This window comes from Arachis duranensis, chromosome 10 (genome assembly GCF_000817695.3).
Source record: "Arachis duranensis cultivar V14167 chromosome 10, aradu.V14167.gnm2.J7QH, whole genome shotgun sequence".
NCBI lineage: Eukaryota > Viridiplantae > Streptophyta > Magnoliopsida > Fabales > Fabaceae > Arachis > Arachis duranensis.
In genome coordinates, this window is record NC_029781.3 from 1,254,090 (window position 1) to 1,269,766 (window position 15,677).

The 15,677-nt window shown below is 34.4% G+C and overlaps 1 protein-coding gene across 1 annotated transcript; it reads right to left on the reverse strand.

Annotated features, from left to right (window-relative positions):
• Nucleotides 1–3,561: 3,561 nt before the first annotated feature.
• LOC107468157 (F-box protein At5g46170) lies at nucleotides 3,562–5,979 on the reverse strand. The gene is made up of 2 exons (XM_016087402.3): nucleotides 4,416–5,979; nucleotides 3,562–4,036 (listed from the first exon to the last, which is right to left on the reverse strand). Exon 1 carries the CDS (start codon nucleotides 5,626–5,628, stop codon nucleotides 4,444–4,446), a length of 1,185 nt encoding a protein of 394 aa, XP_015942888.1. The 5' UTR covers nucleotides 5,629–5,979; the 3' UTR covers nucleotides 3,562–4,036; nucleotides 4,416–4,443.
• Nucleotides 5,980–15,677: the final 9,698 nt, after the last annotated feature.

Sequence of the window (15,677 nt, forward strand, 5' to 3'; positions counted from 1 at the left end):
TTGTAATTATTTTAAATCAATAGATTAGGTAATGACAACAATTTTAAGCACGGTGACACTTATGCTTAGTTTGGTAAAACTTTTTGAAGAGGTATTTGTGCTTTTTAAAAGCTCAAGTTTCTTATTTTATGTTTGGTAAATCAAAAAAATCATGTGCTTGTGCCTGCAGTTTTTAAAAGATCGGAATACTTTTGAAAGCACTTAAAATAGAACTTTTTAAAATTGGCTTGTGTTTTTCAAAATTTAAAAGTCTAATATAACTTCATATGTTAACTAATTTTTAAATTTAACGCTTACATTTATATCCATTATAGTACTTTTAAGTTTTAAAAGCTATTTTACCAAACATAATTGATATTGCTTGTATTTATTAAAAACTATTTTTTATTTGATTTACCAAACATAAATGCTACAACTTTTAAAAATCCATCTTTTAAAAGTTAACTTTTATAAACTACTTTTGAAAAGTAAAAATTTTATCTAACTAAGCCTTATAGTAGTATCTTTTTAAAGAGTATTAAAAAAGGATGAAACTAAAATAATTACAATAGAAGTAAAGTTAATCCCCTGTTTTATAGGTGCCAATGTAATTAAAATAATAATTTAGGCTATTTAAGCTTTAATTACAATTAATAACTTCAAACTTAAAAGTCAAAAGAACTGAAAGAAGGAAGCTACTTCAAATGCAATTAGACCAAAAGCTATAAAAAACTTATAAAGTTTATTCATATTCAGTCTTTCCAAGTTCTACTTTAAAAAAAAAACACAAAAAAAACTCCAAAAAAGATGGGCATAGTGATGATTCCAATTTCCAGATGCAATTATTAGATAGTATAACCCTATTACTAGTACTCTCTAAAATTTATCAATTTTGAGTCAATACCATGCTTAGGTAATATTAATAATAGTTTTGTCCAATGATTCCACTTCCTCTTTATCACAAACTCTACCGGCATAAATATTAGTATGTGGGACCTTGTTCACAAAATTTGGTGTGTCCCATACTCCCTCCCTATATTATTTATTCCCCAACTTGAATGTACCTATTCTTAAGATTTAATATAAGACATTAGAGAAGAATAAAATAGAAGGAGACATCTTCAATTATAATATATATAAGATATGGCTTCTAATTATATTAAATCACCAATGTACATGTAATGAAAAAACAAATAAATCAGTGCAACATCATAACAACAAAGAGCTGTTGCTTCTTGTAGTGTGAGTCATAAATTAAAAGTCTAGAACTTATTTCACGTGGATTGTTAAAGTGTTACATAACTAAGGTACCTGAGTCATGTGACAAACAGATAAAGTTACAAACACAACCAGCTAATTAGCCAAATATAATAATAAGCTTATTAATTTTGTGAATTATTGTTAAGAGAAAAAAAGGGAACAGAGGTTGGTTCTAAGAAGCACCCTTTCCTTGTCATCACAACTGTAATGTGCCTGCAATTTCGGTTTGGCCATGAAACTTAAGTAGCAGGCAAATAATAAACCAATCAAATAAAAGTCATAAAACTTTAGGGATACTATTTGTTTCTTTTTTTTTTTCCCTTTAAAATTAAAGTAAGCCTTGTCTTTCAAGTTAATAATACATGAATACCTGTTAGAATATCATTGACTTTTAATGACAAAATTGAGAAAAAAATATTTTCACCAACTCAAAATAAAATTCATAAAACTTGGAAGTTTAATTATGGCACTTGTATATAACAACATTTTATTAGAAATAAATTTTGCAACATTTATTAAGAGGGCCTAGCTTAACTAACATTTTGAGGCTGAATTGAATATGAAGATTAAGAATCTAATTCCAATGCCTCCTGAATATCTACAATAATGGCTAGTTTAGGAAGCAACAAGATTGAGGTGAATATGTAATGTAATTGACCAAACAAAGCTCTAAGACCCACATATTCATGTCTTCCATTGTGTCTAAATCTTAATGGAATGGGAAACTGGTCATTGTAGACACTAGACAATGACTAATCAAATTTTTAACAGAAAAGCTAAACCTGTGCACTAATTAAGGGCCTCAAAATAAGCTCAACCTTCTTGATGGCCTCTTAAATTTGTTCAATCCATGTTTTGTATTGGCATATATAGCCTTGACCTTATCTCTTATTATGTTATTGAGAGTGACACATGCTTTTCTATAATGCACCAAACTTGCCTTCAATTCTTCAAATTTCCATTTTATCATCCTACTTCCATACAAGGTATAAACCTTCAAAACAGAACTTTATAACTTTGACCCACTTGCTGGTTGGAAGTTTGAAACATGTCATTATATCCATGTTATGTGTAGCTTAGTCACTAAAATTAACAATGGTAATCCAACAAGTTGTGTAGAGTCACCAAAATATACAAGTATAACAGAAATTCCTTTAGTTTGATATTTCTTTCATTTTCTTTTATCTATCATCAATTCATCATCACGTTTTGATAAGTGCTTCGCTTAATATATATATGCATGTAAAAAGAGAACATATGAAGTAATAAATAATTGGTCTAGATAAATCAATGAGTTTCATCAAATGAATCATTAGCATCAAGTTTAGAACAGCAAAGATCTATGATTAGAAATGATAATCCATGGATATGCTAAAAGGATGGCTACTTTTACAATAGTGATCTCCATCATTATCAATTGAAAAAACCTTGAATTTAGCCACAACCTAAGAGCGTTCATGTGAATAGGCTAAAAGATGCCCTTCCCATTTAGAAACTATATTTCCGTACATCATCGGAAGACTGTATGCAACATTAACTATTGTTAAAATTAAGAATTTCATTGTCATCCCCGTATAAAAATACTCGACAATCCACATCATTATAATATTGCAAAAAGATACCACATGAATCTACAAGATCTTGGATTCCACCCTTTACCCTTTCTCTTTCCATTTCCATTAGAAGGGTCACTGGTGTCGGTTTGCAAGTTAGTGAAAGGTGAAACTGATTTTGTAACAAATAATAGCTGAAACGCAACAATCTGAATAATAATGCCACCAAGTGATGATGATGACATCCTTGTGACAGAGCTGAAACCAGCCTAGGCTCCACTGTAACTGAGTCCTAGAAAAGATCCACATCAACAAATTTGCAAATAAAATATGGAGAAATGCACGCAGTGAGTTGCATACATAATAGCTTTATTATCTGTGTATTAAAGTCCACTACCTATCCCTTGGGGGACCATACTCACCAAAATTAAAAGCCACATGATTAAGCCATTGACACGAAGCATCCAACAAGTTACAATCACAACTGTGGCTAACTCACCCCACGTGACCCTTTAGCTTTAACCAATTTCATCCACTACCGTGTACCGCAACAAAGGACACCAATTACTCACTCAACTTGCAAATTATGCTACTACCCATTATCAATCATACACTATTCTGAACCAACTAATCATAGCTTGGTCAAAACATTTCTCATTAGCAAATATTACAGTTTGCATAAGCCATAATTGTGAAAATTTCTAACTGAAAACTAAACACATCCTATCAAATCCTCATGAGAAGTGCAGAGTCAAAACTCAAATGCAAGTTCAGAACACGTATTGCATTGGTATGATGATTGACTCATCCAGAAGTTATTTAAAATTACAGAAGAGCAAAGTAAATTTGCTCATTTAACTTTTAGAAGAATATATCACAAAGCATAGCAAACTGATACCTAAGATATTCACAGAGAGAGGAGAGGGAAAAGAAGAAAAAAAAGAGCAAATGATTGCAAATCCAAAGCTCTTAACAAGACCATCACCCTAGTTTTGCAGCAGTATGCATTCTTTTCTTACAAGCATTGCCTCAAATTAAAACAACCAGCAGATGCATTCATATTTTTCAGTTCATAGCATTATATTAGGTGAATGATTTGCAGCTCCTTTTAACAACTACTCAAATGTCGGCTGCAATTTCAGAAGCCGGGGACTTGAAGGCGCCTCAACTTCACTAAAATTAGTGTATTCTGATTCCCTTCTATACCAGAGAAACTCAACATTTCTCAATTGATTCTGCATTCCCTGGAAATCCAAGCAATCACAAGGTTAGAAGATAATAATAGGGAGACAAACTCGATGCAAATCTTGTTCAGTCAGCTCATATTAGATTTAACTACCCTAACAAATTGTACATCATCGTTCTATCACTTCTAAAGCCACTAACAAACAATATCACACATACAATTAGGCCATCACAATAAAGCTACCAACCTGAGTTAAAGAGATCCTGGACAAAAAGGAAATATAACATGCATTACATTGCAGGGGCAAAAAAAATTACATCCAATCACTAAGCAAAGTCCACCAAAAACACAGATTTAGCAGATTCAGTTAGTGCAAAACCATTAAGCAACTTCACAACAGCAACAAACTCAAATACGCAACTCCAAAAATATTATACCTTTTAAGATCCAACATCTAATCATCAATCAAAAAGAGTTCATTTCAAGGCAGTAAGTCCTCCTCTTCACCAGCATCCTAGCTGCCGTCCGGTACGGTTCCTCGAAAGCAGTAGACACCCAAGAAACATCAGAATTCTCCTTCTTTGCAGCAGGGGCTGGCGACTGCTCACTCGGCCTAATGGCGACAAGCGTGGCGCCCTTCAAAACAACCCCATCAGGCAGCTCCAAGTGCGGCGCATACCACAGCCTCATGTTCAACGCCGGAACAAGGGTCCTCTTGGAAGCCGACGAAGCCGAAAGGGGCTTCACTCTGAGCTCCTCAAGCTGATCCCTGTTCATATACAACACTCCCTGACCATCGGCATCGGTCAGAACCAAACTGTCCAATGTCCTATGCTCCGAAATTATCGGCTGAAGAAGGTAATGCCGCGCGGACGCCGCGATCAAAGAGCTTATGGTCCAAACCACGCGAAGCTTCAACCCTCCGTTTGTGTAGAACGAATCGGGAATGCTTCCGTTGTCTTCGCCATTGTTGCCGCCAACAACTTCAGAAGCGACATTGTCGCATGATTTAGCCTGAATTACAGAGGAAGCTCCGAGGATCACGCAATTGTCAAGGGTTGAGCCGAAATCTGCCCTCCACTTGAGGAGTACTCCGTCTTCGATCCCTAATTCACCGCTTGGGAGCTCAATCCGAAGGAGGCGAATCTCGTTGAAGTTCTTGAGGACTTGTGTCGGTGAGTGGTGGGTAACGCCTCCTTGATCGGCGTCACCGTCGTCCTCGCTGCCCACGGCAAGCGAGGAAGACGCGGAAGACGATGGACCTGGGCCGGATGAAGAGCCCAAAGAGGATGAGGCCCGTTTTGGGCCCAGGAACTGGCCCAGGGCTTGAAGAGGCTTGACGATGCCGCCGAAGACTAAGCGGAAGAGGTTGGAGAAGGGGCCGCGGGATTTGTCAGAAGCGGCGGCGGAGGAAGAAGAATCGTCGTCGGAGATGACGCAATCGACGCGAACGACGACGTTTTCAACCTGTGGGACGAGGGAATGGAACCTTCTGGAAACGACGCAACATCGGCCTAGGGCTTTGACGTCGCCGATCTTGTTGAAGACGAGGAGGAGGAGGGAGTCGGGGAGGCGGTCGAAGTGGTCGATCTCGATGGAATCGGGCTCCGGGTAGATCCGGCAGGGTAGATCTGCGCGCAGGGATGACATTGTTTTCGTGGAGAGAGATTAGGGTTTTAATTATTTGTTGAGAGATGGAAAGAAAGGGAAGAAGTGTGGAAGTGGGTGTGAGATGGGGTTGGAGAATTGAAGGGATTTGGTGGTTAGGGAAGAGAGGGAGGAAGGAAGGAGGAGTTGTGAGGAGGAGATGCAAGTGGAAATGGGTGGGTGTCGGAGGCAGATCCACGGCTTTGCTTTTGTCTCTACATATATTCGAGAGAGAGAGAGAAAGATATTATGCGATGCGCGTAGAATAAGTGAAGAGGGTAAAGGGAAAGGGTGAATCACTGCTGCTATAGTCTATACACTAGAGAGGAGCCTCTCTCTCCGTCACTCATAGTCATGACTAATATTTGCTGCATAATCTATGCTTTGAGCTCTCCAACGTTATAAATCAACGTGAAAATTTAAAACTAAATACAAAATCATATATTTTAGAGTATAAAATATAATATTTTATTATTTATTTTTTAATTGAGATAAAAAATATAAAAAAAATCATTTAAGGTGAGTGATATATTTTATCTTCTAAAATAAAAATTTAAAATTTAGAAGATTTAAATTCTTTATATATTCCACAAAAATTAAAAATACTAACATATTTATTCATAGAAAAAAAATACCATTTATACTCATGAAATATGTGTTTCATACAACAAAATGATTTAAATACTAAAAAATCACATAAAATTTTCAAATTATCCCTATTATTATCCGCATCGTCTTTCTCCTCCCAACTAACCACTTTATCATCCTCGTCTGCTCTTCACCTTACCACCATCACCACCACTAACCCCATCCGTTGCCGTCTTCTTTCGCCGTGGGTCCCTCCTTCTCTCCTTTCTTGTCTCGTCTTCGCCAACCAAGGGACCTTCGCACCAGCCCCTGTTTCGCCGCCGCTAGCAACCTTAGAGTCGCAGTGCCCCCTCCTTTCTTCACTTATCCGCTTCTTTCCCTTCTTCTATCTTTTTCAAGAACCAGAGATCTCAGAACCACCATCATAACCCTACCATCATCACCATCCACACTTTCAGCAGCAAGAACTGCCATGAACCACCATCGTCTCCTCTATCTGCGACGAACTCGAACCACCCTCACCATCCTAGTCGTTTTTTCTCTCGGTCTAGACTACCGCTAGCGAGTCACTCACCAGTCTTGCACCTCCTCCACCGAACCCTAACTCATCCCATGTTCTCACTCTCTCTTCTACTCCAACAAGTTGCCGGCAATGTCACCATCATCATTAGCTTCTCAGTAGCCAAAACTTCAAAGCAACTACCATAGCTAACGTCTCTCTCGTCGAAACAGAGATGAAACAGAACAAGCTTACCCTTACCTCTCAGAATTTGGCTCAAGTGAAGATTGTTCAATTCGTTCAATTCTCCACATAACCTGTTTAAGTTTGGCAATTGATATGTTACAGGGACATTAGGTGGTAGCACTCTGTTCTGAGTTCAATGAAAAGTTGAAAACGATAATGATAAGGGTAATTTGAGATTTTTATGTGATTTTTTAGTGTTTGGATAATTTTGTTGTATGAAATTCATATTTTATGGGTACAAATAATAATTTTTTTTATAGATAAATATATCAATATTTTTAACTTTTGTGAATAGAAATGATAGTTTATTCTTTATATACTTAATTAAATTATTTGATATAATATACATTAATATTTTAATTATTAATTAAAATATGAGTAATCAACAAATTTTTTTTAACACTTTTGCAAAGTATATTAGAGAGGACACTTCTTGATCACATCATTTGTGTCAGTAAATTTATGTCTTTATATTTAGGGTAATTGTTGAGGAGTATTTTTATACTTTATATAACAATAACAATAAAAAATAAAATAAATTTTAAATTGACCAAATTTATTTAAATATTAAATAAAATAGCCGAAAAAATTTTAATTCTTACTTCATCTAGAAGCCACCTTTCTTTACTTTGTATTTTTCTTTTGTATCATTTATCTCCTTTTTTTTTTCGTTTTTTTCATCATTTTTTTTATTTAATTTTTTCTTCTTCTTGTGTTGCTTGGTTTTTGTTAGAGAGTTGCCTATGAGATGTTAGGGACTGAAAAAACTCTATGAAAAAATAATAGTTTAATTCTATGTTATTTTATAAACAAATAAAATATAGATGTGTGCTAAATAATTTAATAGACAATTTTGGTCCTGTTAAAAATACTAGTGTAAATAAAGACTAAATTTTAATTGATATAAAAATAGACTTTTTTAACTGGAATGTCTCTTGTGACTTTGTGATGGCCTCCTGCCAAATTCTCTGATAATTAAGAATGAAAAAATGTCGAATTGACCTATAAAGATTTCTATAGCACTCTTCAATATAAATTTTGGTAATAGATTTTGCCAATAAGTGAGAAAGATTCCAAATAATAAGATTCTAGTTGGTTACTAGGTTCTAATTTTTAAAACCTGATTTTAAATACTGAAAAAAAAAACTCATTAGGCTAACCGTTTACCATAGTTTATTTATTTATTTTTTTAAAGAAAATTATTCCCTAAGACAGTCGTTGTTAAGGTAGTTACTAAGTAGATACATAATAAAGTAACAGAAGTTGAAGTTCTTATGATATATTGTGTATATGCAATTGGGTAGCAAAGTGCACCTACTTGTCTGGTTAAAAGCAAATGTGGATGTAGTTATTGATTTAAGGGACAAATTTAAAGCAAATTAAATTGTGACAATATATATGTTGATGACATGTTGTTGCATCTCTTTTTCCCATTTATTTAATTCAACTTGTTGCTGATGTTTCTTGACTTTGTTCCATCACTCTGGATGCAAGTGTAGTGTAGTTACATAAAAAGGTCCTCAATTCTCTCATAGCTTGAGTGTAATAACACACAAAGTGCTAATTCCTAATTGGTTCTATGTTTTAGTCAAGACATTCAACTTGTTTGCTTCTTGCTACTTGCTACTTGCTAATACTATATGTTTATTTGACTCTTCAATTCTTCATAATATTTATAGACTCCAACCAATCCTTAAGGTTGTATTTATTTTTGAAAATCGGACAAGACAAGATATTGAAAATAGGATAAGACAAGACACTGAAAAATAGAGACACAAATTTTTGTATTTTTGTATTCTGTTTGGTGATAAACTAAAACAAATTATGAAAATTCAATTTATTCTTATTTTTTTCATTTAAAAAATTTGAGATGAAAAATATAATAATAAAAAATATAATCATGAAAAATTAATAAGAATAATAAAAAAATAAAAAATAAATTGTGTTCCTTATTAGTGTCTCCGTATCCTTCCTGTCAGGATAGACACAAAATACACTAATTCAGTGTCTCTTGACACATTGTTTCTGTTCATGTCTTCTCTGTCATTCACGATTCTGTATTTCTATGTTCTTGTTTCAGTTTTCTATCTCTGTAAACAAATGCAACCTAAAATCTGTAAACTTTTCTCACCTTTGTATATTCCACCGATTTTGTTTATTTTCTTTTATTTGTATTTTTGTTTTTGGGTACAACATGTTAGACTAATTCAAGTATTGCTAAAGTCATGGGGGTAATAAAACCACTTTATATAATTATATAATATAAATATAAATAAGAAAAGTATAGGTAGTATCTCTCTCTCTCTCTCTCTTAGGATATGAAGAATGGGGTATGAACTTAATTAGCACATACAGCCTTCAATTAGCTTACTTAATCATAACACAATATAATTTATGATTGCTGCTTATTTGCAGGCTATAACTAAAGTCAAATAATCAAATACCTAAAGGAATAAAAGTTAAAAAGACTAAATAAATATATTTTTTAATTAACTTGGAGGAAAGAACTTATAATTTGTTATTACCAAACTTCATTTCAATTTACGTGAGTACTTGACTAATGTTACACTTTTCATTAAAGCTATGGAGTTGATCCATTTCGGTTATATGAAACGGTATCCATGCAAGACAATGTATATTTTGGACTTGCAGTGCTGAGCTGGATCTGATTTCGATCTTAGCCCTCTAACGTGGTTGCAATACACCCTGTTATTATGTAATGAATCTGATCCTCTAATTTTATTTTATTATTTTGACGTCTCCCACCAACCAATAATATATGGATTGAAATCATTAAGACTATGTTATTTGCTATTTTATTATATTTGGTATACAATTATACATACACACAAGTACACATCACAAACAAATGAATAAATTAAAGAATATGCGAGGGAGAATTGAAAAGAATTTGTTTCAGTACAATAAACTAATTAATAAAGCTTTCAATCTTATTGTACCTGTTAAAAGTTAGTAATAAAACTAGCAAATAACTACACTTGTTTTGAAAACTAGTACAGTAAAACAAACTACTTAACTGTACTAATTAAATCACCATTATTACCCTGATTGTTATTTATGAATGGGCGTATGGCAATTGGCAAATGGTAATATTTTAATGAATGCGTATAGCCGTATACGGTATACGTGCGGTATAATATTTTGTAATTTAATAAAATACAGACAGATAATCATTAAGTCCTCAAAATAACTGGGCAAAGCAACTCCTACAGTATATACCATTATTCCTAAACAATGTAATTAATAATGCGAGATTTATTTGATTTGTATCTTAAGTTATTGGGATATCAATTTTTGCTACGTAACCAACAAAGATTCTACCAATTTCTGTCAATTCTTATTTATGACAGTATTTAATAAAAGTATCTTTGTGGATGTGTTTAATAAAAATATCTTTTTTATGATTGTGTCTCCTAGATGTATCTTTATGGATGTGTCTCCTTATACATGTGTCTTCTAATGGAGATGTTTTGATCAAATTGAGAAGATGAAAACAACATAGAGAAAACGCGCTGCAGTGAACGGCGGCAATGCAGATTGCAAGGAAAAGGTGCTGCTGTGTCCTGCAAAGGAGACAATTGTGCATACAAAATGGCCATTGCGGCGACCGCGATTGGTTGCAGAGGGCACCAGCACTGCCCAGAGGATCGTTGGGGTGGAGGCCGCGGCGGCAGCGCAGACGCGAACCACTGCACACATTCCGAGCAGTGCAACCATTGGCGCGACACAACAGCGGTAGCTCCACGGGAAGGGAGTTCCGCGTGGCGGTGAAGACGATGGTGGTGAAGGCTCCACGGTATGATGACGAAGACGACAGGGCGGAGGGGATGCGACGTGGTGAACGCGGAGGCATAATGCGGGTGGCTCTGTGAAGAGCATGCTTGGCACGTCGTGCAGGGACAACAACGGTGGAGGCAGAGGATGCAACGCCGACTGATACCGGGATGAGGGAGAATGCAGGGATGAGTGACGACGACGCAGTTAGGGGTTGTTGAGGAAGAGGATTCGGTGATACCTTCCTGAATTCACGCCGCAGCTCTCCTTGGCGCGGTTATAAATCCTTATAATTCAATTTTTTTATTAATTTAGGTCAATTTAATGCTAATTGTAATTAAAATATAATAATTAATTATTATTGACAATAAATTAACAGATAATATATTGGTACTCTATATTTTTTCTTGGGATATAGTTGTGGTGATGGCCTAAAAACTTGTTAGTATTAAGCATTAGAAATGCATGTTTTGTAACCCATATGGGCACATGGCATGTGCAATAAACATTTTTCTCCATAATTCAAATTTGGATCCAAGAAATTTTTATGAATTAATACTCAAAATGATCTTTGAAATTTGGCTTTCGAAATTTTAATTGATTCAAATTGAACCTCTAAATTTTACGTTAACTCTTTTTCCTATCTCCATAAATACTAAGTTACACGTTGGCAGTTACTAAACCATGTCGTTTTTGTGTTGGTGCCTAATTTAGAGCCGTCGTTTGAGGAATTAAAACACAAATACACCTCAATTTTGATGATCAAAATACTAAAATAGAGAGACTATTATTTTTCATTCTCTCGCATGCATAGTGGTGAGAAATATCAATGTCACTATTGTAGATCTTCGACGAAACTCGATTTAGTCGTTTCTTCATAAATTATTTTCTTGTATGATTTATGCCTTTTATGCTTTTCTTTGTAATTTATGAGGGAACGACTAAATCGAACCTCGAAAATCTACAATAGCAACATTGACCTTTCTCACCACTATATATGTGAGAGAATAAAACAGAAGAAAAGTATCCCTGTTTCCATGTTTTGATCATGAAACTGAGGTGAAATTGTGTTTTAATCTCTTATTGTCTCAAAGAGTATCTTTTTAGTGGGAAAGACATCAACACTAAAACAACGTTATTTAGAAATTGATAGCATATCACTTAACGTTCCAATTAAGTACACTGTAACGAAGATAAGCGAAAGGGCTAACGTGAGTAATCTTGTGAAATTTGGAGATTCAATTTAAATCAATTGAAATTTCGACAACAAAATTAAGATCGAAGTCAAATTTTAGGGATTATTTTGAGTATTCACTCAAAATTTTTACTAACAAAATAGTAGGAACACACGCGCACGTTTTGGCATGTGTGCGTTCATGGCTTATGCTTGATGAACACACTAGTATCTACTACTACCATTTGCTAGTTTTCACGATGATTCATATTTCAGATTTTAATTTCCGTCCGTACTCTTATGAAAGTACAGACACTCAGCATTTACGTCCCCACTACTATACAATCATCTTTGGAACTGAAATTATTATGGTCAACGTAACTCCTAGTTTGTATTTCTTCTACATTCCCACATGTCATTAGATTCATCGTTATATAGTTTAACATTGTTATTTGTGTCACCGTGCAAGTCTTAATTCCATTTTATATAGTTTAATCTCAATGAATTTTAACTCTTTTAAAAAGTATATGCGCACCTTTTCATATAGTTGAAGTCATGTTATATTTACATCTTAGCATTAACTTGCTCTTTATTACTTATTTCATTTAGTATTTGCTCTTTTTTACATTTCAAATGAAATTCACCTGCCATTTAATGTGAATCAGCACGGTATTTAATGTTTTATTTTTACAAAAAAAAAATATTTTTTTATAATGAAGACAACTACTATCTAAGTAGGTCCCTTTGTGAATAGCTCTTGAAACTTGGCTTCTTGCATGAATTCTCATTGGTATGCTTGGAAGTTGGAACTCAAAATATTTATTAGGGGTATTGCGGAGAAAGCTCTTGAGAACTACTATGAGTTAATGACATAATATTGGGATAGAGATTTTAACTGGTAAGGTCATTTAAGCAACCCTCCTTCACCTTCCATCAATTTAGAACTAAAGCTTCCATGAATATTTGACAAGAAAAATGCTTAATTAGTTATCTACATTATATTTGAACATATGGAATGTGGCGTATGCTTTGGAGATGAAATTAATACCCTAGTTTTTATTAAGGTGGAAATTCAGGTGCAGTCGACTTCACGTAAAGTTGATCCTGAGAGCCGTTAGATGATTTAACTGATTTGACTAAATTTTCATCTAACGGCTCTCAGGTATATTTGACTAAATTTTCATCTAATGGCTCTCAGGTATCAACTTCACGTGAAGTCGACTTCACCTGAGTTTTCACCTTTTGTTAAGGTATTACGTCTCAGCTAATTTCTCATGATGCATTATTTAAACCAAACTAATAAGACATTTTGTTGGCGATTTTGTAAAGTTTAAGTCAGAATTAGGCTTAAAGTGACATTCAGTTGGTCAAGTCTAAACTTGAATACAGAGACAGCATCCACTGTCACAAGTAACATGAACACATCGCTTCGTCTCTAAAATATTGGGAAAAAATTAATATTAAGTTGGAAAGGTACAATTTATCCTTTTTTTCACTTTGTAATAACACAATTAAAACAAAATTGACTCATTTTGGACATGGTATATAACTTCATCTGTCACGTTGAACTCTAAATTTATACTTGAAAGGCACTTTTGCACTTGAGAAATGTGGGGAGAGAAACAAATATCCTCCTTACTTATTGAAAATATCCCGGATCAATTGGTAGAAAATGTTCCAAATTTGGACCCTACCAACATTATCTATGAGATAGACTTTTAGTTTTAGGTAAGACAAACAATAAAAAAAGAATTGAAATGGAAAAAACTCTTGATGCAAACACGAGTAGATGTGAGAGCAATTGAAAGTTCCTATCAACGACACAACTCACACAAGGTCCCATAGACCTATAGGACACTAACTTAATGCAATACTACTCCATTAGAAAATGAATAGACAATAGTCATAGTAATAGTAATAGCTGTTTTACATGTGCCATTAAATACACTTTTATTTATGATTAGAAGCTACTACTTCATCTACCTGCCTGCTTGTTTTGGTGTGGTCCAAGTCCTCGTGGATTGGTTAGTGGAAAATTGAAATTGACAAGTTTAAATTTTAGAGAAAGTCATTCTCATAAATATCCCATTCTAGAAAGTAAGTCATATGACGAACATTATATCGATATACAATCACTTTTTCAAGTAAAATCTTCAAATCTTTGTCAAATAAAATTCGGTTCTATAATGGAGACATCCTTCTATTATCTTTTTTGATCCACTAATATGTGGCCTGAATAAAGGAAGAAAAAAGAGAGAAATTTTTCTAACACTATCTAACTATCTATTTTCAGAAGCATAATAATACTGTCATTAGCTCTTCTGAAATACTAAGAAATAGGACGATATGCTCATTAATACACCAACATTTTCTAACTATATTAGTGTTGAGGAGAGACTTAAGACCTGTTTAGTTTCCACTTTTATATTTCAGTTTTTTCTTGTTTATAAAATTTTGAAGGAAAAATATAGTAAAATATAAAAGATACTTTTTCCCCTTTATAAATCCCAAACAAGGGAGGAGGAGGAGGAGGAGGAGAGAATCCAAAAGTGCCTTTTATTTTCTACATCTGTCTTCTCGAATTGTATTTAAATGAACTTAACCGGCCAAAGTGACATCATCATGCAACCTTTCTACTACTACTGTGCAGAAAACAGACCTAATGGATACCTGATTCTGCTTTGTTAACAAATAAGTTCAATTTGCATGTTTCTTTTCCTCTTTTGGTTGAACAAATGCAGTGTAACCAAGAAAAGCAAAAACTAATTTACCTTCACAGTTCACAATATTTACAATCTATTCCTGGTTGAAAACAAAACTGAAGAAAGCTGTATGCACAGGAATTTATTAACACTACTTTATAATTTTATATACAATCTAAAAGTAATTTCATATACAAATAGTTACAACAAACAAGATCTCTGGCCTTAAGTTCCCATGAACCATACCCCCTTCATAAAGGAAATATCATCTCCAAGATAAACAAAAATACCTGAAGCGAATGACTATCAATCCAAATTCTATTGAACTACATCAACTTATAACAATGGCTGCAAATTGCAATTGACCTACACCCAATAACCAAATTCAAACTAGACATCCTTTTAATAAGAATGGTGGGGTAATAATAATAAAAACGGATAGTGATCTAGAGTCTATAATACTGAGTTGAGAGGGGGGTATTGTAAACTTAGAATCTATCATAGTCTAGAACAGGGAGGATTTCCCACCTGTATAGTATATCCTTAAGGGTTAAGGCTTTGTTTGGGAGCAGTGGCCGGAAGGGCAAGGTAAGGAGGGAGTGGCAGGGACAAGTGGGTGCTTAGATATGGAGGCACTGCAGTCCCTTGTCTTCATGGAGCTCCCAAATAGGAGAAGGGCTTTCTCACCCACTCCTTCCCTTTTCTCAGTGCCATTAAGGGCTCGACTCCCACCTCAGAAGAACTCCCAAACATACATGAAAAGGATTGGGAAAAGAAATAAAAAACATTACATGTCAGCATAACTTTGCTGACATGAGAATAGGGAGAGTTTATGAAACAAAATCTAGAAACTACACTAGCACAAAATGAAGAAACTAAATATACTGACAATTTGCTAGGAAAGGTGAAGTTTAATGTCACTGTAATCATCGGAAAGAGCAGTGCTACACTGCCTCGATTCATTGGCGGACACCCATGGCAAAGATAATAATTGTAGAGAGAAACATAACAATCTTACTTAAACCACTCATAACCTGCCAACTTAGTT

Bases quoted from the DNA above. Each gene is read 5' to 3' on its own strand.
- LOC107468157 (XM_016087402.3), bottom strand. From the start codon at position 5,628: ATGTCATCCCTGCGCGCAGATCTACCCTGCCGGATCTACCCGGAGCCC.